Genomic DNA, 26,139 nt, shown 5'->3' with positions numbered 1-26,139 from the left:
CCACTTGACTAGAGTTTGTCGGTATGAGTAACCTATTAGACTCCTACAGTGCCAGCGAACCCAATTGCCTAGTGTGGCTCTCTCTGTCTTTCGATAGCTCACAAGTCATTATAATGCTGCTCTGTAATTTGTTACAGTACCTATGTCCATCTGGACAGAAGGTGATGGGAAATCTTCTAATAGAGAAACCTTTTCTAAAGACAACTGTCTGAAGTTGGGTATACACACATATATATATTTTCTTCATTCCACCTGCCGGCTGGAAGAAGAATTGACCACAGATTCCTCCATCAACGCTTATGAGCATTGAACAAGGAATATCCTGCTGTGTCCTGTGCATTCCGACAGCGGCAGCTGCCGCTGTCAGAAAACCTGAATAGAGTTAGCAGCTGATTGGCTGCTAGCTTTGTTCGTCTGAGAATTTTCCGACCGGCTCCTTTAATCAGCTGATCGATGGATACAAGTTGGAAGGGTGACGACAGCAGCACCCATGCAGCGAATTTCATCTGCTTCTTCAAGAACCGGCCAAATTCCATGTGTGTATAGCCTACTTAAGAGGGGATTTACCTTTGCTTTAGAGACATTTCCTCTTTTTTTCAAGTTGGAAGGACAAGGAAAAAACAAAACAAAAAAAATACCTACAATGAGTTTAAACCCTTCCCTTTACAAAATTAAAAGAAAAAGGTTCAGCTTCTCAAAGGGCCTTCTCAGTTAACAAAGATGCCCAGATAAGCAGCAGCATCTCCTCCATTTCATTTGGGCTTTTGTACTGCAGAAAATAAATAGAGTATAAGGCCCCATTCACACTGCACGATTCGCAAATCGCGCGTTTGTCGTGCGATTTGCATTTTGCGCGATATCGTGCAAATGCTTGCATTGAGCAAGCGAGAATCGCTGCAAAATCCGCTACAAAAAGGGTCCTGCTGTAGCGACACACGACCCGCGACAGCAGGACCCTTTGCTCCATTGAGATGCATTGAAGAGCGATATCGCGGGAATTACCGCGCGATAAATCCCTCAATGTGAACGGGGCCTTAAAGGTTTCCTGTAAAATAGGGCAATTACGCAAATTAGAAAAATGTAACTTTACTATGAAGGGAGAGTATACCTGGTGCCTTTTCCGAGAACAGTATAAACATGCTATATGGATAAATGATCTTCTGTATTTTTCATAACAATTTACTTCAATTTGGTATAACTTGTATGATGTATTAACTATGCATTTAAAGTAATTAAATTACAGGGGTCACTTGTGCATTAACAGCAGTTGAAAAGGAGTCCTGGTCAAAGAGATTTCCTAGTGACTATATTGATATGCCATCCCAGCTCCCCAGGAAAACTCAGTACTTACCAGTAAAGGGTGCCTGGAGTATGCATATCATTATGCATATACCAACCTATAGGAAGCTGTACTAAGCAACTTATGAGGGTGCAGCAATAGGGATGGATGGGAGTGGGCACCAGGAAATCTGGTAAGCTATGGCACTGAAGGGTGCCTCCTGTGAGCTTAGACTGCACACCTGACAGGGGTTCTTTAACATTTTCAATACATACGCTTATCAAGGAAGCAAAAGCATGGTTTGAATCAGATTCGTCAGTCATGTAGTTATAAGCGCGCCACAAAACAGATCCTACATCTGCATCCGTTTCTTGGTTTCCATCAGAATTAACAACAAAAACAAATCCAATCCTGAAAAATTCAAACAGAAAGGTATTTACACCTTGCCTGAAATTAACCTGAAATGGTTCTGGGATAAAGATTTTATCTACTTAAAGGTAATTAATCACAACGACATACAACAATAATGCGTTAGAGAAAGCAGAAATGCTTTACACAGTAAAAAGAATATGAGACTTGGCATAGTGTGAAGTGAAGTTTTGAAAGAGGCTGATGCAAACAAACATCTTTCCAAAATGTGTGCATTCAGGGATGTTCACCTTGAAATATGACAAGCATCTGTTTACTCAGCAGTTACTTGTAAATAATGCTTGCTTTTATATGGTCAATGTGATAGAAAAATCTCAAAAGCACGTCAAACCTATTATAAATGTATACTTGCTTTTTTTCATGCGTTTACAGTGCGCTCCCATTGAAGCAAGCAAAAAAAAAAAATTATATATTTTTTTAAATAAATATGGCATGCAATTGAATAAGTTGTCTTGCATATAAAAGTATGATCAAAATACATTTTAAAAAGGATGATGTAATACAGTGACTGCATATTATTATTTGCCGCTATTAAGATTGAAACATTAACTTTAAGGAAAGTAATAAATACAACACTGCTATAAGTATACAGCATTTGATCTGTCTTACCTGCCAAATAATTTCTACTATTGTTAAGCAATTCTTGTGTTCAAGTCACCTACCATAAAGTACAGCCAGACTACAGACTATACTGCAGTTAAAGCTGATCTTGTACTATGAACTATGGACTATAAGGTCCACTTATGTACTTTGTCATGCCCCCCACCCCATGCCAAAAAGCAGCTATAAAAAGAAAAAAAATTTAAGGAAAAGGTTACTATAAAATATACCTGCCATTTCTAAGGCTTATGTACAGCAGGGGGTGACGTCTTGCTACTTCTGACAAGATAACAGGAAATGAAGAGCGGCCCAGATCTCATGAGATGACACTACAGCACAGTGCAGGAGTCGTTTCTTGTGACAATTGGGCTACTCAGCTTTTCTGGCATCTTGGGTTATATGCAGATGCCCTAAGGTGATTGCACACTAACAAAACCAAATCAGATATATAAAACAACCCACCTATAGCCTACCTCTCCCAGCAACCATCTCCCAGAACACAGATACAAAAGGAAGGGTCTTGTGTCCTGTCTTCAAGTAAAGGATTTTATAGGCAAATCAAAATCATATTTTCTTAATCATACAGTACTGGACACAGGCTGATTAATGGGATGTCATCCCAGTATCCACAAGCAATACAACTGAGGCTTGGTCAACCAGCAACAAGCCCACGGAACAAGAGTTAAATACCTCAAATGTCCTTTGGACAGATCTCTTTGGCAAGTCACATCAGCTTTATGTTCACAGAGAGAGAGAAAAAAATGCAGCTTTTACAGAAAAGAACACTATGTCTACTGTGAGACATGGAGGAGACTTGGTTATGTTTTAGGGATTCTTTGTTGTGTCTCACACAGTATGCCTTAAATCTTTGCAGGGCACAATGAAATCTCAAGACTATCAAGGAATTCTGGGGCAAAATGCACTGTCAGAAAGCTTAGTTGCAGGTCATGGATCCTCCAACAGGATACTGGCCCAAAACTCACAGCTAGTAGCACCCAAGAATGTCTGAGAACAAAACATTGCACTATTCTAAAGCAGCTTTCTATCAGCCCTGATCTGAATCCTATCGAATATCCATGCAAGGAGCTAAAATATAGTCTGGAGAAGGCACCGCTTAAACCTGAGGCAGCTGGAGACGTTTGTTCAAGAAGAGTGGGGCAAACTACCTGTTGGCAGGTGCAGAAGTCTAATTGAGAGCTACCGAAATAGCCTGTTTGCAGTGATTGGCTCTAAAAGTTTGTACAACAAAATATTAGAATAAGGGTCCCATCATTTTTGTCTGTGCCAGTTTCATTTGTTTTATTATTTAAAGCTGGCCTCCATAATAAGCGAATGTTGCCTAAATAAAAGAGGCATGTATAATTTACTTGAATCTTTTCCCAGATCTGTGGTGTAATCCAGTGTGAAACTTTTTCTTTGTGTGTTACTTCCTATGATAAAGGTCCGTAACTTCTGCTCTCCCTCCTTGTGCAGGGTGACTGGTGTTGTATTTTTCTGCACGCAGCCGGTGGTGGGTGGCGCTTGCTGGGCCACTCTCACAGCTCTGCTCAGGCTTTGTGCAGCACAATGATGATGTCGCTGCTACATTTACAAGGTAGTATCCAAGCTTGGCAAGGGATTTGGTGCACAAAAAGTTAATTTATATTCTTTGTCGCTATTGAGGAATCAATTTAAAAATGTTTGTTTGCACCCAGAGTAGATCTTTCAAATGTTTAGAACATTTAATAAATATTAAAATCAAAAAAGTTATTCCAGAGAAAATTGTAGGCTATTCTTTTTTTTAACCACTTCCAGCGGGTTCACGTAAATGTACGTCATCCGCTGGAAGTGGTTGTACCAAGAACACGGCTGCTGCTGCATCCATGCTATTGGTACTGTTTTAAACAGCTGGCGATGACTTGTATGGTGCGGCTTCCCCGGGCTTCGATGTCCCCTGTGAGAGCCCGGGACCGCCGTGGAGGGTCTCCCCTGATGGATCGACCTTCCAAGCAGCTAATCTCTCCTCTGATCACTGGACCCGGAAACCATGTGCTTCACATCCGGTGTCACGTTACATATTCTTTGGCTCCTAGAGCCAGAAGAAGAAGCTGGTGAAGCAGATTTCTGCTTCATCAGCTTCTTTGGGGTCCTTAGGTGACATTAGGGGTCTGAAAGACCCCTGATATCTCCATAAAGAGGACCTGTCACATTATATTTGCTATTACAAAGGGGGCTTGTTAGTCCCCTATGTGATAGCAATAAAGTTGAGAGTAAAAAAAAAATGAAAAAAAAACAAATAGTAAAAATCAAAGTAACAGATAACAAAAAAAAAAAAAAATGTTTAACCACTTGCTGTCCGGGGCATTTTCTTACTATTTGCACACACATGATAAAATATAATTTTTTTAAATAGAAAACAGCTTCAGACTCCCAAACAATGATATATGTTCTTAAAGCAGAGGCCCTGTAGAGTAAAAAAATGCTAGTTGCAATTTTTTATGTTGCACGGTTTTTGCGCAAATGTTTATTAAACCAGTATTTTTAGGGAAAAATAAAACTAAATTCAAATTTAGTGCAGAGAAACATAATATAATACCCAATTTTGGTAAAATATGAAAGACGGGGTCTCACCGGGTAAATAGATACCAAACATGTCTAACCTTATAATTGCGTTCGCCCATGAAGCCGCAAAAAAGTCAATACCCAAAATTTCCAATAGGGAACATTTTAAACGCTTTTACCGCTCATCAGTTTAGTGCTAACAATGATAGACAGCGCTAGAATTATTGCTCTCACTCCGATGCTTGCGGCGATATGAAACATGTGTAGCGTAATTGTCTTTTTCACACGTAGGCGCACCAACGCGTGTTTGCATGTGTATGTGCGTGCACGTGGGGGGGGGGGGAACTTTTGGACTTTTTTGCATTTTTTTATTTCTCTTTTATGTTACTTTCATTTTTCTAACTTTGACACACTTTTTTTTACACTAACCCTATTGCTATTACGTAGAGGGCTATCCTATGTAATAGCAGATACGGTGTGACAGGTCCTCTTTATGGATGTCACCTAGGGACCCCAAAGAAGCTGAGGAAGCAGAGATCTGGGTATCATTGGGTATTATATTCTGTTTCTGTGCACTAAATTTCATTTTAGTGTATTGTATCCTAAAAATACTTGTTTGATAAACATTTGCACAAATACCGTGCACCATAAATTACTAGCATCTTTTTATTCTACAGGGCCTCTGCTTTCAGAAAATATATTTCATTGTTTGGGGGTCTAAAGCGGTTTTCTAGCCACAAATTCAGATTTTATAATGTATGTGCAAATGTAAGAAATTGCTACGGGCAGCAAGTGGTTAATGGAAGGGTACCAACAAATTTGTCCACATCTGTACTTTATCCCTGAAACCAGGAATGGTTTCAGGGATAAAGTACAGACATGGGCAAATACAGTACTGAGAATAATCTGTAATTGTATTCAATTTCACATTTATTGGTATAAATCCACACTGTTTATTTTGTTTGATACTACACAGAACTGAAGTTAACCAACATAGACATATGATAAAGTTCAATTGTCTTTTCTCTTCCAATTACAATCAAATCTTTGACTTTACTTACATATAGGTCTGATTTTACTTTCTGTATTATGGTTCCTAGGAAACATCATTTCACATTACCGTGGGAAGCACAATATCAGAATGAGCTATTACTGACACATTTTACAATAAAAGGTGTTCTAATCTGTACACTTCTCATCTACAATTCTTAACTTTTTTTTTAATATGCATGCTTTTGTTTCACCCATCCTGCAACACAATTGCATTTCGAGTTAATTTGTACAATGAGTAGTGATTTATTTTGCCAGTTACCATACAGTACCTGAGGGGCACATTGTGGCGGTAGAATAATTCAGCAAGCTTCACATAATCGGCTGTATAATCCTGAGCAGGATCAACCAAAATGACCTATAAAAAAAAGCAAAGTTTAGCTGATACTTATGAGCAGTGATTCTCTTTCCAGATAAAACACATAATTATGCTTGTTCTATGCAACTCATACATGCATTTACATAGCTAGAAAGTCAACTCCATTGTCTAATTATATAAAATGTGAATGAAAAAAATGCTTGCCAAGATTACAAAGGTGTTCTGTGCCAACGTACTAGTAACTTTTCCAAGACAAGCAATACATTCATGTACAGAAAGATGGACAGAAGCTGAAACCAACATATGTTATATAATCGAGTATTGTCTTATCGGCTTGTCTTCTGGCACCTGCAACAAACACACTAAAAAGATTTCATACCAAATGTAGACCAAACTTTTAACAGGCTTGTTACAAAGGTAAAGAATCAAAAATCCCACATGAGTCAATGACAAATAATTTTTCAGGACAGTATATTAAAAATAAACTGTTCTTTATTGGCTGAAGTTTCTCAGCTCAGATGAGGGAAAAATGAATGGCCTAGGTCATCTGTCTTCTTTTTTTCCTTTATGGGATGTGGCTCACAAGCTTTCTCTGCTGTCCATTCTTTGGGTCCCTCTCATCTTTGTTCTTTTTAATCCTGCTTGCTGGTTCGTTCTTTAGCTTGTTTCTTTCTTTTCTCCTTTTTCATTCTTTCGCTGCCCTGTAACTCTATATCTGTATCTTTAAAATTAGTTTTGCATACTCTTTGACCTAGCGTTGTCTTGTTTCCTATGTTTGGGATGACTTTTGGGTTACCCACTTCTCCTTTTCTGCCCTCTTAAGGGTTTTTGTTTTTCTTATGATATGCCATGATCCGAGTTTAAATGTTTTATAAATAATTTACAAAAAAACCTGCTCTAGGTTTGCAGTTAGGGGCACTGCAGTGTTTATACCAGCTACCCATCACTAGCATTGCAATACGATAGAAAACATCAGAAGAGTACACAACTGGCATTCCATAACAATTATCTCATCATTCATCTTGGTAATTCAACCATTTATACTATCCTGCCCGCTAATCCTTCAACTCAATAACATTTATTATAATTTGGTTTGTCCTCTATTCATCTTAAACCTGAAGGGAGAATGATTAAAGTCTATGTTTTCGTTTGGGAGCGCTGATACAGCTAATTAAAATATACTGCATGCATAGTTATTAGAATAAATGTATCCTCTATCATTTTAAAACAGTGTGTGCATAGATATTTTTACTTCAGCTCACTTTGCTCAGTAATCATGCGTTGACAATGCTGAAAGAAAAACACCTCTGGCAGTTTTTCATGTTTTCTCTACTGAGATGTAAGAGGAATTTCAAGCCAAAATCTAAATACACAGTTGAAATACATACAGGAATAATTTTATTGCCATAGGATGAGTAAATCTGTTCAACAAGTCTTGTGATTTTACACACTAGAAAGAAAACTTGATTGCTCACCAGTACAATACAATGCAAGAGCATCATTACACTGCCTATTTACGCATACTGCAAAAAAGTGGAGTGATCTGATTGGATATGTAGTATGGCAAAGGTGTGTAAAAGACAGGACAAGACATATGTTTTGGCTAGTATAGCAATGACCATGTGTATTTCAACTGTGGATTTAACGGTGCGCCTAGGGTTTTCCCGAATGTGCCCTGAAGACTATACATGACTACCACAGGCTTAAAGTCAGATTACGATCATTACAGCAGATTTACAGTACAATGAGGCCTCATTTTTTTCCTGAAAGACCAACCATAACAACCATCAAGATTTGCAAAAGTTGGCAGTAGAATACAGAAAAGAAACTGCAAAAAAAGTGAAAAATTAATACTGAAATGGAACTGAAAACATAAAACATAAAGAGGACGCAGTCAATAGGTTAAAGTAGAAAGCTGTTGCATGAAAGTCACTGGTCTGTAATCAGAATTGGCAATAAATGCAGCTTTATTGAGCTCAAACGTAAAAAAAAGTCTCTGTTTATCAATAGGGTACGTTTTCCCTTTTTAAACAAAACAATTTCCAGCAGAAACTCAAAAGTAACAAACAAAAAGGCCTACTTCATCTTAGGAGGCTAACTAACAATAGTATCCCTCACTACTTCCTACTGGAGTGGCTATTCCAGCTTCCAGTAAAAAGTCCTTAACCACTTGAAGACCAGGTGTTTAGACCCCCTCCTGGCCAGGCCATATTTCAGTATTCAGCGCTGCGGTACTTTGACTGACATTTATTCCGTCATGCAACGCTGTACTGAAATGAGTTTTATACCATTTTTTAGGGACAGATAGAGCTTTCTTTTGGTGGTATTTAATCACCACTGCAGGTTTTATTTTTTACTATATAAAAGGAAAAATTATTAAAAAATTTGGGGAAAAAAGTTTTTTTTCCCCCCATTATATTAGGAAACAATTATTATTACCCATATTTTTGGTAAAACATAAAAGACAGAGTCATGTTGGGTAAATAGACACCAAAGATGTCAAGCTTTAAAATTGCGCGCATCCGCGAAATTGCAAAAACCTACCATACCCAAAATTGACCATAGGCGACGCTTTAAAAGCTTTTACCGCTCATCAGCTAAGCACTCATCAGTGATTGATGGCCCTAAAATTATTGCCCTCACTCCGACATCCGCTACTATATGTAACATACATCAGGGGGCAGAGATCTGCTTCATCAGCTTCTCTCCAGCATCTGAAGCTGGAGAGTGACATAAGAATGCGGAGGTGATGTAATATACATCAGTTCCGCAATCTGACAGCGGAGAGAGGACCGGAGGGAGATCGTGTACCGATCTCCATCTGATCCCCCGTCTGAGAGGCACTATGCTGGTCCCGGGCTCCCACTGGGCACAACGGAGCCCGGGACCAGCAGGAGGGGAAGAGCCGCGGAGGGGGCGCATATACCGAGACCTCATACAAGCGATCATCCCTCTCTATATTTTAACATAGTTTTCCTGCCATACCTTATTCCACAGATATTCAGACGCTCTCCAGTCTGTCACTTTATCCACCCAGTGCCGCCTGGATCTCTCTCCCTCTTTGGGCTCTCCCAGCTACCATCAGGTGCAGGCTAATTAATAGAGAGAGGAGGTGCATCTGTTGGGGCAAGGTTTAACTCCTTCCTAGCCAGAGAAAGTTGCCCTTTTCAATCTCTCACTGACGTACATCGAGTCGTATACCCTGTCACACTGTTTAAAATGTGACTGAACACACATTGTAAACAGTGATGTATCGTCAATATGTGCGTTAGAGATAGGGCTGCAACTTATGATTATTTTCATAAATCGATTAGTTGTCCGATTATTTTTTCGATGAATCGTATACATTTAAAAAAAAAAGCATCCTTAATTTAAAATAAAATACACAAATGCAGTGTTACAAACAAAGTTTACTTCAGGATAAAACTGCATGCACAATTTTTTGCAATCGCACTGCACTGGAATGCAGGGCATTGCGGTACAATGCGTTCCAGTGCGGGCGTTTGGGGTGCCACTGAAATGAATGGCACTGCAACGCAAAAGAATTTGACTTTTTTCCCACCTTTTTAGAATAAAAAAAAAAAATTGTATTGTAAGCACATGGCGCTTGAGTAGCTTCAGCCAGGGAATGACAGCTGCCAGTGGCAAGATTCCACAGACGGCAGCTAAATGTAAATACAGCAGTTAGTGGGCTGGTGTAATAGCCATCCTGCTATTGGCCATTTCAAATTTCACTAGCAGGCTGGCTTTTGCACCCGTCCGCTGCTTGCTGTGCCCTCCTTCCAGCATGGAGGAGAGAGCTAAGGGATCCAACCAACTAATTCGCTGACAATAGTTGAAAACTATTCTCATTAGCGATTCGTTGGTTGCAGCCCTAGTTAGAGATGGGGCCTACTGTGCACTCACTCAATGAACAAAACACATTGGCGATACGGGTCAGCAGGGGCTGCCTGTGTTTTACATTTCTTCTCTTCTGCAGCCCCCTCCATTGTTGTTTGCAGGGACGCTGGTGGCAACCAATGACATCACACTGCACAGCTCTGTGTGCCTTGCCCCAGAACAGAACTTCTGTCACGAAATTCCGTCTCTGTCCAGACCCTGGAGAGACCTGCTCTGCCGTGCTGCTTGGCATAGAGAGGAGGTATTTTCCACCTGTCCAGGCCTGAAGTGACATTTTTTAGGTGTGGCTTCTGATGTGAAGAGGGAACTAAGGAGGACTCTGAATGTGAAGTATTTTATGATTCCCGGCAGGCCGTGTATACACAGCGGCTGGCCGGGAGGTAGTTAAGGTAGGCTGAAAAGCATCTGTAATGAGTGATATTTTTTTTAAATTGATGATGCTGAGTATTGTATTTATCTATTAGACTCAGGTTAGGTAGCTGTTAAAAAAAAAATACGCGCACATATGTAGGTGGCACAACTTTTCCTTGTTGCAGGACCCAACGTAGGATGTTGCCCACTGGCACACTGCATTCAGAAAATGCCCTTGATCCTAAGAGTGCTGAATGTGCATTGGGGCCATTTTCAACTCTGTCTATGCTTTGCTCTATTGCATGGAAAAAATATGTAGAGAACATCTGGAAACCATCACAGCATATAAAAAAACAAAACAAAATTGACGATCAAAAACAGTAGAAAGGGATAAACCTTAGTTGTTTTTTTCGTCTGTAATAAATGGATAAGTGCTTTTCTTACTGTCTGTTTGGAAAGACTATGCATAGAACTGTTGCCTAGGAACTTCACACAGTTTTTGGTGGCAAAAAGAAGCCACGGTTACTTAATCCCGTTGCTATTGCAGCAATTGTTTGATTTTCGCACACATGTTATAAATCAGAATTTTTGGCTGGAGAACTGCCAAAAAAAAAGACAATTAAATATTATTTGAAAGCAGAGGCCTTGCAAAATAAAAAAAAATGCTAGTTGCAATTTTTATGTAGCACAAATGTTTGAGTTATGCGATAGCACAGAGGAAGTAAACGGTCCTCTTTATGCAAACATCAGGGGGTCTACTAGACCTCTAATGTCAACTAAGGACAGATCGTGATTTATCAGCTTTTTCTATGGCCACTGCAGCTGATGAAATGACAGTCTGAAACGGCAAAATCCTTGTTGTTTGCAGATTCCGAGATCAGAGGGGCGATGAGCCACTGGATGTGTGTGTTGATCTCCTTCCAATGCAGCCGCCGAGACTTGCTGGCTGGTGGTGGAGAACATCACTCTTTTCAGTGGCATACAAGTGATCAGGCAGCTCTAAAGCTAGCTGCTTGTTCACTTGTATATGAAAGCTGGGTGCCAGCTGCAAACTACAATACCAACTAACAGCAGCTGTGATCTTGGTTTTAACCACTTTAGTACGAGTAAGTATATATGCGTACACAGATACTAAGGGGGTTAAACGGACATGTCTTGTTACCTGCAGTTTCCCAAAAGGCATCTGTGACACGGTTATGGTAACTAAAAGAAGGGCAAATGTAACATTTGTTGAATCCTGTTTGTTCCAATGTTGTCAAATCGAAACCAGTTACAATGTGTTAAATACCATACATGTTATTTCATGGATTTCTCTGAATATAAGCAGCTCTGGGTACAACATAATCTAAGAAATTATGATCAGAATAGAAAATATCTATATAATATAAAAATTATATAATACAAATATAGAATATAAAAATAACTAACTATGATAACTAATGCAAACATCACACCTAAGGACTGGTAAGCTGCAATATACAAGTTTTGTTTTTAAACCCATAAAACCCCAAATGAATGACCCTAACCACAAACCTAATGTCTAAAAGCAAACTAACCTGTATAGCAGCATACTTAATATTGTCCAATTTTTTTCCCTCAGATTAACCAGTTGCATGACCAAATGTAATCGTTCAGATCCACCTAACCCTCACAGTCACAAAATAGCACAGAAGTTAATTTATAGAGAAAAACTTCAGTCCACCTTATGTATGTAAATAGTATGATAAAGCTTTACCATAAATACAGAATAGTGAGCGAGTGTTGTCACCCTAGGATAGAAAGTATGATAGTGGCAGGATCACCAAGGGAAAAAACCACTGAAAAAAGAAAGCAAATGCAACCACCACATCAAAGCACTGGAAGCTGCAATATATTATTTTTTTTAATTCTTGGGTTTAGATGAGCTTTAAATGTTCTTTAGGGCCTGTGTCTGCGGGCTTATTTTTTGTGCCAGACCTGCTTTTCTCCCAATGCAAGTCAATTGGAGGTCAAATACACCTGTCATAGAATTCTAAATGATCTCAGAGGGGTCTCAGACTGATGTCAAAAGAAAGCTGCATTTTCAACAATGACACAAGCCCTTACACTACTTTCAACTCTCAGGGCAGTAATTGGTACAGCTAAGGGAATTGTGGGAGCTGCTAACGGTATGTATTACATACAAATACCAAGTAAATGTTGATGCTAAACCTTTTTTTATATATTTGCATAAATGCAAGAAAGATCCTTGGACAGATATTAGTGACATTTTGTTTGTATGATAAAATCAAATTACAGATATTAATGAATGGCAGAAAGGGAAGGGAGCCAGGCAAGTTACTAAGCAAGCACTTATAATCTTGATCACCTTTCTGTCTTCGCATCTTTCTGGTGTGCATGCTTCATTGGATTGTTGGATTTCGTACTAGAATGGTTGAGAGATCTCTCAGCACTGAAGCATGGTGTACATGCCAGTCCCTCCATTTATAGGACACATCATTTATTTCTGCAATGGCTTTTTAACTCCTGTGCCAAGAAATTCTTCTCAGTCGACTAAGCATTGTTTACTACTTCAAGCTACAGTTATTCCCTAATCCACTGCTATTTTCATTTATCCCCAAAAGGCTTAGTCGCTTTCTCATTAAGAACATATGGCCCCCAAGGACTATTTTAACCGTGCTAGCCCCCAGCAGAATTAGAATGAACTTTTGTGATATAGTTTTTAAACTCTACTTAAAAGTTGGCAAACTGAAAATCACAGCTTTGGAAGAACCAGCATGCCAAATAAAATATTAAACCTTTACAGTGTAAGAAATTAAAGCAAATTACATCTAGATTTCTCTTTCCCCTTTGTTACAATAGGTCTATTAGCTTTACATAATTGCCATTTCACCTAAAACTTACAAGAAATGTCCATTCCAAACACCGAGGTGTATTTATAAAGTAATGAATGTAACATTTCCAAAAAATTCACTGCAGCTGAATCAATCACCGTAATTTAAAAACCTAGCACCAGGAAGAAACACCTGAGTGATTGTTAACGCCATTGCTTTTAAATAAATATACCATATAAAATATGAATAGATACCTACTTGTGCATGGTTTCTGAATGCACACCCATTACCTGATTTTACCTTTTAACCTAAACTTGGCTGACAAACATCAATATATCTCACAATCAAAAGAGGAAAAAAATAAATGATTGGAAGGGGAGAGGGTAACATGTCAATAAATAGACGTAATCGATTTATTATTGGAGTGCCGGTGTCTATTTCTTTTCTAGGGTAACAAACCTGGCCAGATGTACAATCTTTTCATATATAATTAACAATTATCCAACACATCCAATCATTGTTTGATAACCTTATAATGTTTTTATGTAAACCTTAGATAATTTGTGAGCTCAAACACATTTACAGTAGATGTTTGTCTAAAAAATGTACTGCAACACCTGTGCATTAACAGGGAATATAGCGGGAAATGAAACCCGTCTACAACATGCTTTAGTGAGTTATGCACAGTAAAAAGAGCTAATGCACACAATGTGGTCAGATTCAGCAGCAACTAATTTTTTTTTTTCATTTTGACATCCTTTTATTAACAAAGAAGTAATAAGATTGGTACAAAACAACATAGGATGCTTGCAGGCATCCAGCAGAACAATATCACTCGTAAAAGTACTCAATGAGTAAAACAGTAGAAAATACTATATAGCAATACACTGAGTGTCCAGATTATTATGACCACCCCATCAGTACTTCGTGGAGCCACCTTTTGCCTTCAATACTGTGGCGATTCTTCTTGGCATTGACTCCATGAGATGTTGAAAGGTGATGCGAGGAATCTGACACCATGCGTGGTGAATAGCACTGTCCAGTTCTGTGAGATTTGATGGTTGTGCAACCAGCTGCCTGATGGATCTTTAACTCCGTCCCACAAATGCTCAATTGGATTGAGATCTGGTGATTGTTGGGGCCACCTAAGCAAGGTAAAGTCTCCCTCATGTTCTTGAAACCACTCCTGCACAATACGAGCCCCGTGGCATGGCGCATTGTCTTGTTGGAAGAAACCATCTCCATTGGGATACGCCATCAACACGATAGGATGAACTTGATCAGCAACGATACTTTGGTATGTTGTGCTATTCAGATATTGCTCCACACGAATTAAAAGGCCCATCATGCCAGGAAAAAATGCCCCAAACCATAACACTGCCCCCACCAGCTTGAATGGTTGTACTCATGCATGTGGGGTGCATGCTTTCATGCTGTTTTCGCCAAATTCTCACTCTGCCATCTGCATGATGCAACTGGAAACGTGATTCATCGGACCACATGACTTTTTTCCAATGCTCAACTGTCCAATCCTTGTGTTCCTGTGCGAATTGGAGACATTTTATCTTGTTAACTGCAGACATTAAAAGGTGTTCGAACAGGCCTTCGGCAAACAGTGCGTTCAGAGATCATTTGAGAGGATCCCTGATTAAGATCTGCAGTCATTTGATGCACTGTTGCCCTTCTGTTGTCTTGTACCAGTCTTGCCACTCTCCGTTCTGCCCTTACATTGACTAATCGCTGACGGCCACAATTCGCACGTTCAGACCCAGATTTTCGGCTGACAGTCCAGTCTTTAAACACTTCAAGACCAGGTGTTTAGACCCCCTTCCTGGCCAGGCCATTTTTCAGTATTCAGCGCTGTAATACTTTGACTGAAGTTTATTCCGTCATGCAACGCTGTAATGAAATGAATTTTATACCATTTTTTGGGGACAGATAGAGCTTTCTTTTGGTGGTATTTAATCACCACTGGGGTTTTTTTTTTAAATTACAGAAAATTTTGAAATAAAGGTTTTTTTTTACATTATGTTAGGAAACATTTATTATTACCCAGTTTTTTGGTAAAATATAAAAGTCGGGGTCACGTCGGGTAAATAGACACCAAACATGTCAAGCTTTAAAATTGTGCGCACCCGCGAAATCGCAGAAAACTACCATAGCCAAAATTGGCCATAGGCGACACTTTAAAAGCTTTTACCGCTCATCAGTTTAGTGTTATCAGTGATTGATGGCCCTAGACTTATTGCTCTCACTCGGACGTTTGTGGCGATATGTAACATGTGCGGCGTAATGGGCGCAATCGTCTTTTTTGCACGTATGCGCCCCCGACGCATGTTTGCATGCGTGTATGTATGGGTGAGGACTTAAAACATTTTTTTGTTTTTTTATTCTTTTTTTTATGTGTAACTTTAAAAAAAATTTTGGGGGGGGACTTACATTTTTTTTTCCCTTTTTTCCTAAACTTTATTGCTATCACATACGGGGCTAATAAAAAACCCCTATGTGATATCAAAATATGTGACAGGTCCTCTTTACGGAGACATCAGGGATCTCCAAGTCCCCTAATGTTATCTAGGACCCCCCAGTTGCTTGTATGGTAACAGGCATCGCTGCCTGTTTTTAAATTTCGGCCGTTTCCCGCTCGCACGCGCCCAGCTTAGGTCTAGAGAGCTCCAGGCCAGCCGTTTTTTTTTACTACGGCCGGCCCGGAAGTGGTTAAACACTTTAACAGCTGCTCTTGAACATTTAACGAATTCTGCTGTTTTGCTGATACTCGCTCCATGGCTCCGAGCGCCAACAATTATCCCACGTTCAAAGGCTGTTAAATCGCGTTGTTTACCCATATCTTCAGAAAAAAAATATCACTTCTACTGTCGTGGTAAACAACCTGCTTCCCTATTTATAATGGTCTGGCCCTCTAGCAACTTCAGAGCGAAATTATAGCTAATTTGCCTACAAACGTCAGGTGGTCATAATAATCTGGCCACTCAGTGTATAGAACAGGATCTGTAGTCCAGGTCAATTATTCACAAGGCGAAAATTTCAGCAATAAGAAAGAAAAAAAAAAAAAGAAGAAGTACTGTAAACGTTAGAAAAAGGGGGGATAATTTCAGAAAAAAAATATTAGGTTACGTGCTTGGTGTAGAACCAGAACCCATAGGATTCATGGTGAAATGAGAGACTCAACAGAGAATACTACGCACAAAAGGAAAGAGAAGACACTGTAGATGACGTACCCAAGAATCAGGAAGGAGGAAAAGGGGGGACAACACAAGCATATCAAGACAACTGATGAGGGAGAGTCACAGTGAGAGAACAGAAGGACACAGGTAAAGAAAGGGATAAGAGAGAAGTGGGCTTCTGACCAGCAAGTAAAATATTTAGATAAATTATTGGAAAAGAAATTAAGACTTATATATTATGCAATTTTATTTTTTACTCTGATATAAGATTTATTTTTGATTCAAAAATCCATTTAAAATGAATTCCATTGTGGTGTGTAAACGCACATGTTGGCATGTATTACTTTGCAACGCATTTGGCCTTGACCCCTTTTTTTTTTTTACCACACAGCGCTGCGATGCCTTGGGCTCTACAGTACAATGAATGGCACTGTAAAGCACTGCACATTGAGCAGTTGAATTGCCATGCGTTATCCTAGTGCGCGTATGCACGCATATTGCCACAACATATAAATGGACCATAAAACAGTGGGGGATGAAAAACCTTCACTAGAAGGTCACTATGACTTTTCCTTCATTTGTGTTTCCAAAAACAAAATCATCTTCTGCTTATTGCAAAACTGGTGCAATGATTAAAGCAGATGGCAAGTATTTGTTTTTTTTATGCAAGCCTATTGTACATCATTAATCTTTGTCATATTTCCTTCCTAACAGCAGCAACTAATTGTATTTATTTTCTGGTTATCTCATTAGCAATGCAATGGCTTTGTTCACAACAGATGCTTCTATTTCATATTTAAACTTTAGAGTTTAAAAAAAGAAAAATGAACACTCAACAGAAAACACAAGAAATCTTATTTGGCACAGTTGATGTATAAGACAGAATTTGCTGCAGTTGTGTCAGAAGAGGTTTACGTGTTTTGTCTTGTTAAAGGACTGCCAGCAGCTTACAGCTGTTTTAAATAAAATGGTACATGCTGAGGTATTGTTAAACTTTGAAAATTATTAGAAACAATAAAGGAAATGTAAAACAGACAAGAAAGTGATACGTATCTGATATTTGGCAAGGATCAGAGAAAAAGAAAACCCCTCCATTTCACCTTTTCTACCCATGACATATTTGTTAAGTATGAATTTATATTCTAAATTATAGCACATATAAAATAGCCTGCTAAGATGCAGGGTAGGGGCAGACATCAGGAGGAAGGATTTCTTACTCAAGCACAGGATTTTAGAGCCACCAAGCCAAGGACAACCTGGTTTTAAGTACCAGACAATTTGATCTGTCCAAGGACTGGGCTGCCTTGCCCCACAACAACAGAATGTCGTGTTGCAGGGGTCTGGAGAGGACATGGGCAAATTGGACTGACTTGAAGAGGCCAAAGTCATTTCTAAGACTCTCATGCAAAATCAAAGAATCACGCAATGCTGAAGAGTCTGGGAGAGGAGAGTTTACAGTTTCTCTTGAGGAAGGAAAACTCTGGCTTGAGCAGTGTCTAAATTAAGATCCAGTTACTCCAAACAATAAGTTGTTTCCAGCACTGACTGGAAGTTCAGGACCTAGCCGAACCTATGCAAGGTCTGTATAATTGTGGCTACATTGTTGGGCAGCACCTTATCTGACTGCTCCCTCAGCAGAAGGTCATCTAAATATCGTACAATGGGAATGCCTTCGGAGTGCAGCAAGGCTAGCACAGGTGCCAGCAGCTTGGTGAATACATGAGGTACAGAAGACAGCTTAATGACAGGGCCACAAGCTGAAAGTGCAGAGGACCCCACAGCAGAGTGAAAGAAATGCTGGCATGCTGCAAAAATGGGGACATGTAGGTATGCATCTTTGATGTCCACAGAGGTCAGAAAGTGTCCTTGGTCAGAAGAACCTTTACCAGACCTGCTGGACAGAATTTCTGGGCCTGAATGTAAACAATTAGGGCCTCATGATCCAAGACGGGGTGGTTGCCCCGTTTTTGGTTTGGGAACTGTGAACAGGTTGGAGTAAAATCCTTGGAATGGTTTTGCCATAGTGACTAGGGAGATGCCCTGCTCCAGTAGACCCGCCCAGGCTGTATGGAGGTCTGCTAATCCTGATTATAAAGAGATTGGAGAACAGGATGCGTTTTGGCACCAGTCAGGTAAGATTTCTTACCTCTCCCTCGAATTTGTCCTAGGATTGGGTTGGTAAGGTTGACATATGATTCGATCTCTATTAAATGGTGAAAAACTAACCTGTGTGCTGCGTGAATCAAGAGGTGCATGGTGTGTGACTGAGACATGCAGATCTCCCATAGTGAAACAGAGCTGTACTGTAGTTATCACTGAGCTTCTAACAACCGATCGGAGCTTTGTTTAATTATGATGATAAATATTATTGAAACGGTTGCATTATTATTGGTATAGCCATTTTTCAATAATAAGAAGATACTAGATCAGACTTTCTAAACCTTTTTGCCCCAGAGGAACCCTTGAAATGATTTTCAGGTCTTGGGCAACCACTGCTAAAATCAATTATAGCTATAGTTCACGGTACATTAGCGTGTTCCTTAAATTGTAGAACATTTTAAACAAAAGAATTTAAAATGAGGTTTACCTCACCCAGAGCAGATAGTTTTTTTTTACAACCCCCTTCTCTTTATGACAACATCATCTGCAGTGATAACATTAAAAGAAAATGAAAGGAAAGAGATGCAGACAGTAGAAATTGTTATTTATTCTTACATTTCTAATCAGTGTAGAAGTGACCCCTTGCATTGGTGGCCAGTGTAGGTGAGAGATCAGTTCGACATTGCTTATTGCACTAGCAATCTCTACCAAATTTTGGAAAAAGCCCAAGGTTCTACAGAAACCTGCTTGAGAAAGCCTGTACTAGAAACTTCCAAAACCCTGCATTAACATTGCCACATTATGTAGAATATTAGCAATGATACTGTACTTGTATATATTTTATTGTAATTATATTATTCTTATTAATACTGTATGTTTGAGGAGTTTGGAGAGTTTTCACTAAGCGCTATTTCGTCTGTCTTCACATCTATCTCTTCTGTAGTTAATTGCTTTTGACTGCTTATTCTACTTACTCTGATCAAGTGCTCCATATACTGTACATATGGGTATTACTGGTTTAGAATTCTTTTAGATTACTGTAATTTCTTTTTAGAACAATACATATTTACGAGCATCATCAAGGTGCTTTCCTTTATTTCCATATTGTTACTATTTTCTCTAAACTCACAATTTTCTACTAAATTTTTGCATATATTTCTGATTTCAAAAATTGTTTGAAAATTGTTTCCTTAGTTAAAACTCACATAATACATAATCCGAGAATCAAAGAAAACTGCACAAAAGAACACATAGAATAAAAACATAAAACTATAAAGGTACTTTGAAAATAAAAAATACTGCAAATTAAAATTTGCAGTATTAGCTAGCTAGCATCTATTTTTAATTTCTGTGAAAAAGGTAAGCTTGCACTTTCAGTAAATCATGATAAATTGTCATACTTAAGAGTATTTCCATTTACCTTATGCAATCTCTAATACTGCCCAAAAACAAGATTTTAACAATAATACTACAGCATTCTAAAAGACTATCCTATTTGATAATTATCTTACTGAAACTGACTGAAAAGTCATAAGAAACATTGGTATATACAGTTGGAAGATACAGGTTGCTGCTATTCATTTGGATGTAGTGGGTACAATTATTACAATATATCAATTGCACAATAAAGTTAGAACAAGACCATGCGTAAGGGAGAAATGTAAATGGCTTCATGTATATGTTAAAAAAAAAAATAGCAGATAGACAAGCAGACTATGAAAATAGCATGAAATACTAACCAGGTTAAAAAAGTTCCGCCTGATTGGACGTATGGCTCCAGGGAATCCTGGTCTTAACAACTCTTGAATACTAGAAGGCCATGATGAATACTTATGATCTGTTTCAATATCATTAATCCACTATAAAAAGAAAAAAACAGCCATTACTAGTACATTGCAAATGAGATGCACAACAAAAATTCAATGAGTCAAGACTTATAGGGAATAAGCTAGCAGGTGTACTAGGGCAGCATATACCCTGCAGTAACTGGACACAAGTGCCAAGTGATTCTGTTAGATCTAATCATCTCTCCCTCTTGATCGTACCAAATCATATACAATGACCTATATATAACAGAAGTCTCCATCCCTGGCTCGTGAGTATAATGCAAGAGCTAATAAGTACAAAAAGTTGCTCAGAATAATCTGTGAGCAAAAACTAGAAAGTATACAGTATATTCATGAAACTATGTACGCAAACTAAATTATTGCATGCATTTTGGAATAGATCACTCTCCCTGGATGCAGAATAGATGTGCCCAGCGACAGTGATCTATTCCAAAACGCACATAATCATGCACAATTATATGTGGACTGCTGCCTATAGATGCGACTGTTGTCACACGGTCAATAACTTGAACGGTTACAGCTGCCGCATCTAAACAAGGCAACTGGGATTCCTTACGGAGGAATCTGTAAAAAAAAAAAAAAAGTATGAATCTAACAGAATGGTTTGCTTAAATCTTTGCAATAAATACACTTCACCTTAAAAAGGGATTGGGTTTTTTGACCTCAACAAAACAAAAGTTTTTTTGAATTAATGGAGATGTTATTCAGATAAATTTGGAATTACCACGGGATCAGAATATATAGGGTGCATTCCTATAAATTTCTTGGCTGCAAATGTCTATGTCTGGTATATCCCAATATGTCTAAATGACAGCTCCCCTCAATCAAAGGAATATAATTTAAAGGCTGTAAATGTGAGAAAGGGCAGAAAAGGGCTCTTTATCCAGAGATGCAAATCACACTCATCTTTACAAGCCCAGTTCCAAAAAACTGCAATATGAAAATTGTTGACAATCCCAACCCATTTCAAGACAACATAGAAGGAAATAAAGAATTAGTACTTATGCATTTCTAATGCAGATGGACTTTGATGGCCAGAAAACAAACAGGATAGATTCCCTGTGTGTATTGATGTCCTTGTCTGCGTTATCGCGTTAATGCAGCTCCATTAATTTTTATAGAAGGGATTTTTACAAATTAAAGTTTAACAGTTCTCAAGGTAGGTAAATGTCTGCACTTTCTCAGCAATTCAAAGAAAATAAGCAACAAATAATGTCTACCAATAACAGATTATTCTAAAGCCCTCCAACCCAATTGTTAATTTGTAAAATAAAGACTTTATACAAACAATATAAAACCAAAGTCATATCCTCTACTGAAAAGGTTGCGCATATCACTACAGGTAACTATTCCATAAAAAGTAAAATGTTGTCACATGATCTTAAATGTAATATGAGTGCAAAAATAGGATTTTGTTCTTACCGTAAAATCCTTTTTCGGAGTCTTTAGAGGGACACCGTTCGAAAGAATTCTTAGACGTAGGGTTATGCTGCTGCTTCCAGGAGAATTGCACACAAGGCAAAAAATATATAAAAGCCTGCCATTTTAACGGCATAACCCTTCCCACCTCACACATGCCAGTTGAAGCAAGCAGTATAAAAGGAAATGAGGGGATGTAGCTGCTTCAATGGACTCTGAGATATGGATTTTATGATAAGAAAAAAAAAATCCTATTTTCTCTATTGTCCATTGAGGGATACAGCTCTGAAGAATTCTGAGACGTAGGGACATTCAAAAGCAGTCCTAACAGAAGGACGGGCACAACCACTAAAAAAACCACCTCAGCAAAATGAACTGTCAAAATATACTTAAATAGCTGCCTGAGGAACTTTTCTGCCAAAACTAGCACCAGAGGAGGCAGAAACAACAACTTTATAAAACTTTGCAAAAGAGTGAACAGAAGACCAAGTTGCAGCCTTGCAAATTTGGGTAACAGAAGCTTGATTTTGTAATGATCAGGAAGTACTAATTGCCTTAGTAGAATGAGAAGAAACAGGAGAAAGAGGTACCTTATCCAGCAACTCATGAGCTTAAATGACCTGACAAATCCATTTAGAAATATTGGATATAGAAGCTGATCAACCTTTTCTGGAACCTTCTGGTACAACAAATAAAGAATCTGAATGTCAGCTGTGGCTGACAGATAAACTCTAATAGTCCGCAAAAGAAAACATTTCCTTAGGATAAACAAGAGCTAGAAAAAGTGAAGGTAAAACAATATCTTCTTTCAAATGAAAAGCTGAACCAAAGTTGGTTAAAAAGAAAACCTGTGGGCTAAACAACAACCTTGTCCTTATGAAGAACCAAACAGCATTCTCTACAAGCAAGACAAAGCAGACAAATTGGAAACCATTCCTGCAGAGGTAATTGCCAAAAGAAAAGCAACCTTTTTGGACAACAATGATAAAGAATGATCAAAATTGGTTCAACAGGAGGTTTTTGTAGAAGAGTCAAATCCAGGAGGAAGAGGCGACCTAACAGGAGGTACCACACCTGCAACTCCCAGAAATATATACAAATCAAGAAATTAGAAGCTAGAGGGTATTGAAAAAGGGCAGACAAGGCAGATATCTGACCCTCAATGCTACTGAGAGCTAAACATTGATCTAACCCTAGTTGAAGGAAAGACAAAATTTGCAATATAGAAAAAGCCCATGGGGAAAACTCCAATGACACGAACCAAGTTAAGTAAACCTTCCACATACAGTGATACATTTTAAGAGAAGAAGATCTACGAGCCTTCACCAGAGTGGGGATAAAAGAACCTGAAATTCCTCTGGTTTTAACAGCGAAATCTTCTAAATTTAAATAGGAGCACACAGCCTCAATTAAAAAGGCAACGGTTTCTTTCTGATGCTGAGTAATAGCAGATGAATGGAAATCAACCTGACCAGTCCCATCTTCAACAGAAATAAAAATTTACAATCAGATATAGAATCTTCTGGAAAAGCAAATCGCAGTTCCAGACATATCAGGCATTTCATGCTGTGTAAACAAATACACAGGCATTAGACAAATGCTCATGAACATTTATGAGTTGTCCAAAACAATACAACAAAGGAGTACAATAAAGAAATACAATTAGGAAGGGAAATAAGGGCATATTTGAAAAAGGCTATGTCGTATAGGATGGCTTCACATCCATCCTCTAAACAGAACGTTTCACAAAAAGTAGTATAGGCCATGGTTAGGCCGTTAAAAGGAACCATCAAGCCTCAAAAATGGTGCAAAGTTATCATAGCCCCATACACTGAGGGGTGGTGTGGAATTGGTTGGGCATTACCCAAGGAGCATTATACAATGTGGGCGGTTCTGTGTGGGTATCGGGAAATGTAACCATTCCAGAGGGTCTAGAGATGTTTAAAGGGAGAAAAGGAGGACAAGAAAAAAGAAAAAGAAAGGTTGGGGGGGGGGGTTTAGGCAAAGAGAGGGTGGTAAGAGATACGCGAATGGAAAAGGCAAGAAGGGGAGAGGGTTCCGTCCGGTCTCCCCAGTAGGAGAGAAAGGGGGATAGGAGCGCTGAAAAGAGAGGAGAATCAGTCAATCACCGCTGAAGACCTGCATATGAGCCTGAATCCCTAAATAGATGCCACAACATGCAAGCATTTAGATATCTGGACATGTCATCTCTGCTGGAAAATAGAAGTTCCTCCATGGTCGACACTATATCCCCCCGTGAGAGCCACTCCCGGATTGTTGGCGGAAGAGGTGATTTCCAACGTTGAGGAATCACGTTTTTTGCCGCGGTCAGCAGATGGATTGGGAGAGATTATTGGAGATGTGTAGGGTTACATCGAAATTATATAATAAGAGGCAGGCTGGGGAACATTCTAACAAAACACCAGTTATGGTTCTAATTAGAACATGAACCTCTGTCCAAAAAGGTGAAATCAGTGGACATGACCACCATATATGTAGGAGTGTGCCCACCTCCTGGTTGCATCATCAGCATAAATTGGGGGCATCTGGATAGATACGATGGAGTAGGGCTGGGGTCTTGTACCATCGCAAGCGAAGTTTGTAGTTAGTCTCTTGGATTTGAACGTTTAGGGAGCTTCCCAGCATCAAAGAATCCATGGGTTCCCACTCCTGTGTTGAGTATGTAGTGGACAAATCGCCTTCCCACACCCTAGTGGAGAGCGTTGGTAGCCGGTTAGAGGAATCGTTCAGAAGGAATTAGTCGCTGATATTGTATGCGTTACCCTTTGGGGGGAAGTGCATAGCTTCTCGAATGGAGTTAAAGATAGTGAAAATGAGCCTCTGTTCATACGCGAATTGAGGAAATGGCGAATTTGTAGGTATGACCACAATGGTATGGGAGAAGAGGGGCAGCTGGCATTCAAGTCTGCATGTGTTCGGAATGCACCCTGTCTATCAAAGAACATGTGAGCAGTCAGGGGAGCATCAGGGGATCATCGGCGCAAGAAGGATCTATCAAGACCGGGTTCATGCGGATCGGTGTAAGAGGACCCAGAGCAGATGAGAGGGCCGTTCTGTTGTTTACGTTGGCAAGGGTACGCAAGGAGGCACCTGTCGTTGGATGAGTTAACACTTGGGCTGGAAGATGGGGGCGTTGTAGCCATGGCCAGGAGTTGATAGGTATGTCTGACAAGAGCTGTTCTATTCGAACCCAGTCCTTACAGAAGGCATGAACCGACCAATCTATAATGCGGGTCAGATGACAAGCCCAGTAATATCGTTGTACATGGGTGAGGCCAATACCTCCTGAGCCTTTAGGACGAGTGAGAGTTTGGGTCCTTGGGCCCCTTTTGCATCACTTACTGCAATTACTTTTGCACGATATTCTAATTATTCGAGTTTCACCTGTAAGAGCCGGGGAAGAGCAGCCATCTTTAATATAGCTGCTCTGCCAAATCCATGATTAGAGTGGTTTATTCCATTCTTTCAGATCTAGTCTTAGTTGGGAGAGGTGGGAAACATGGTTGAGGGAGTATAAGTTATGTAAATTAGTAGGGATTTTTATTCCTAGTTATGTAATGGCATTTTCTGCCCAGCTAAAGGGAAAGTGGGAAATACAATGTTTTTACCCTTTAAACAAGATCAAAAATTCTCCATAGTAGAAGAAAACTCAGCTTTAGTATTGAAAGAAAAAGAAGAAATCACTCCGTATATTAGGAGGCGCAAGATCAGAAATGGCTGGTCAGATTTGTTTTTAATAGGCAAACAATTAGTTCTCCTTTCGAGAGGGAATATCTTTTTTACATACATTACAAATAATAACTAAAGAGAAGTTAAGGTGCATGCAAAAACACATAGATACATAAGGTAGAAAGGTTGTCAAAGTGATGTCTTTTACTGGATAACTAAACTGTACAGTGAAGGTTTACAGTGCACTAGGTTCCTTTATCAGACATATAGCGAAAAGCCTTAGTTGTATCTAATACTGTAGTTATGTCTAACAGATATCATTTATGACAGAACAATTTCTATTTTAAGAATCACATACATTTTATGCTGACAAATATACTTGTCACCACTATAGATTGTATATATTAACATAGCTTATGAATCATTAGCTATAAAATAATTAAGGTATTTTTTTTTACTCTAATAAGACCTGTAATAACTAAATGTTATCAGCTAACTAACCATGGTGAAATACCCAAAATATATCTATAACTGCATAAGACTGAGATTTCATGCACATAAATAACATGGTAAAATAGTGACTCAGACTTATAGTTTATGCTTTTCTTCTGTGTAT

General features: G+C 39.0%; 1 protein-coding gene across 1 annotated transcript in view; it reads right to left on the bottom strand.

The window, feature by feature from the left end:
* UGGT2 (UDP-glucose glycoprotein glucosyltransferase 2) overlaps window positions 1–26,139 on the bottom strand; it is a 214,568-nt gene that overhangs the window by 121,451 nt on the left and 66,978 nt on the right. Inside the window, 3 exon segments of the mRNA XM_018568049.1 lie at window positions 1,555–1,690; window positions 6,172–6,257; window positions 20,307–20,426. Of these exon segments, the coding sequence (XP_018423551.1) occupies window positions 1,555–1,690; window positions 6,172–6,257; window positions 20,307–20,426 (342 nt within the window).

This window comes from Nanorana parkeri, unplaced genomic scaffold, assembly GCF_000935625.1.
Source record: "Nanorana parkeri isolate BGI_ZX_2015 unplaced genomic scaffold, ASM93562v1 scaffold1130, whole genome shotgun sequence".
Classification (NCBI taxonomy): Eukaryota; Metazoa; Chordata; class Amphibia; order Anura; family Dicroglossidae; genus Nanorana; species Nanorana parkeri.
Note: the sequence above shows the minus strand (reverse complement) of the source record. Positions and strands in the feature narration are given on the sequence as shown.